This window comes from Aureococcus anophagefferens, assembly GCF_000186865.1.
Source record: "Aureococcus anophagefferens unplaced genomic scaffold AURANscaffold_88, whole genome shotgun sequence".
NCBI classification, from domain to species: domain Eukaryota; class Pelagophyceae; order Pelagomonadales; family Pelagomonadaceae; genus Aureococcus; species Aureococcus anophagefferens.
Genome location: NW_008705638.1, coordinates 20234 through 22372, shown reverse-complemented (window position 1 = coordinate 22372; position 2139 = coordinate 20234). Strand labels below are relative to the sequence as shown.

Here is a 2139-nt window from a genome sequence, read left to right as displayed (position 1 = left end):
CGTAGCGTGGCGCTGTGTGCGGCTCCGTCGACGTCGGCGTCTTCGCTCTCTTCGTCGGCGTCTTTGCTCTCTTCGGTCCCGCTGACTACGGGTGTCCTCTTCGGCGGTGCCCTCGGCTAGCCACTTGTGGTCCTGAGGTTGAATCGGCCTAGTCGAGCCGGACGTCCTGCCCGTCGGGTGCGGGTGCCTTCGTTCTCAACCTCCCCCGGTCCACGGAGAGTCCGTTGAGTGTCGTCTGAATGAGGCGACTCAGGATGCTACTGCCTTGCGCCAGTCCCGGCGTGCTCTCGGCGTGGCGGTGGTACCAGGCGTGGCGCGAGTGTACCGCCGCCTCCGTCCCGAGTGCGCGCACGATCTTCAGGGTGGAGGAGGGGGCCGGTGTGGTTCGCCAGATCCCCGGCTAGGCCTCCGCCCGCGCCTTCCCCGGCGGGATCTTCGGGTGTGCTCCCCCTTCAATAACTTGGTCAACCTTAACCACTGTCATGCTGATCTGAGATGAGTAGTCTGTAAATATGGGGTGAGACCTGGTGAGGTAGTGGTGGTGGTGGTGGGGGTGGTACCCCTGAGGCCGCTGGAGACCACTCGAATCCACCGGAGTTATGCTTGTTTTGGCTCTATCGACCAGTTTTGATCTCGAGCTTGAGCAAACTGGTGGTTTTGACGCTCGATCATAAATTTCGACCGTGTGGAGGTCATGGCCGAGCAGCCCTCCAGCTGCCGATCGGCCAGAACGGGTGGTTCACAGGCTTCGTTGACCCCATGTTGCAGCTGTTTTGACCACTCATTTTGAGCAAGTCGCGACTCAGGGGTAGTTGGTTAGTGGTGCTTGGTGTCGTGGGGTGGTTCGCTGCCGGCCTCTTGGATTGGCGTCCGATTTTTGTTGCCGCAAAGGTCAGAGCATGGTGGGCGCCTTCTTTCGTCCAGCCGTGCGCGTCGCGCGCGCCGCGTCTGGGGCTGCGACGCGCGCGACGAGCGCGCCGACGCGCTCGCTCCACGCGCAGCAGCGCTCGCTGGCGGCGCCGCGCGCCGCCCCGCGCCGCCGGTGGCTCGCGACGCCGGCGAAGCCCGAGCCGCCGAAGAAGAAGGCGGGCAAGGCGCTGACGCGGGCCGAGGTCGAGGCCCTCGCGGAGAGCGCGAAGCAGCAGCAGAAGCTCATGGACGCCGAGGGCCGGCTCTTCGGGGGCGGCATCGACTCCTACAAGAGCCCGTACCTGTGGGCGCTACTGGCCGCGTGCGTCATGCTCCACTACTACAACGCGGACCAGGCGACGGAGAAGGAGGCCGAGGAGGCGCTCCTCGAGCGGCTGCGCCACGCGCGGCGCGAGCCCCAGCCCCTGACGGACGCGCAGCGCGGCGAGATGCTCGCGCACAAGCGGCTCCAATTGGCGCGGCAGCGGACCAAGGGCGAGGACGCGGAGCGCCGCGCGGCCAAGCTCCGGGCCGACATCGCCAAGCTCGAGGCGGGCGACGCGTAACTTAGGAAAAACGTCTGCGCATCATCGAGGGCGGTCGAGCGAGGGTCTCAGCGGCGCTGCGCGACGCGCCGGTCGTCGTAGGGGTCGTGGCGCGGGCGGCGGTCGCCGTAGGGGTCGTAGGCGCGGGGCTCCGGCGGCGCGTAGTCGCGGCGCGGCGGCGGCGCCGCGCGGTAGTCGCGGTAGGGGTCGCGGTCGTCGGCGCGCGGCGCCGCGGCGCGGTCGTCGTACGGGGGCCGCGCCCGGTACCGCGCGTCGTCCGCGTAGCGCGGCGGCGGCGCGGCGTAGCGCGGGTCCAATCGCGGGTCGACGGCGCGCGGGTCGAGCGCGCGCGGGTCGAGCGCGCGCGGGTCGTCCGGCGGGGGCCGGCGGTCGTCGTAGGCCGGCCGCCGGTCGTAGTCGTAGGCCGGCGGCGGCGGCGCCGCGTAGTCGCCGTAGGCGCGGCGCCGGTCGTCGATCTCCCGCGGCGGCGGCGGCGCCGCCGCGCGGCGGTAGGGGTCCGCGGCGCCGTAGGGGTCGGGCTCGTAGTACGCGGCGCGCGGCTCGTAGCGCGGCGCCGCGCGGCGCGGGTCGTCGTAGCGCGGCGCGTCGGCCTCGTAGCTCCGCCGCGGCGGCGGCGGCGGCCCGCCCCGGGGGTCGTCGCGGCGCGGCGGCGGCGCCGCGGCCG

At 71.5% G+C, this 2139-nt stretch overlaps 1 protein-coding gene across 1 annotated transcript in view; it reads right to left on the bottom strand.

Annotated features, from left to right (window-relative positions):
- Positions 1–1522: 1522 nt before the first annotated feature.
- AURANDRAFT_68299 (hypothetical protein) overlaps positions 1523–2139 on the bottom strand; it is a gene marked incomplete at both ends in the record, with an annotated part of 2404 nt that continues 1787 nt past the window's right edge. Inside the window, one exon of the mRNA XM_009043946.1 lies at positions 1523–2072. Coding sequence (XP_009042194.1) covers positions 1523–2072 — 550 coding nt within the window. The remainder of the gene's footprint in view (positions 2073–2139) is intronic.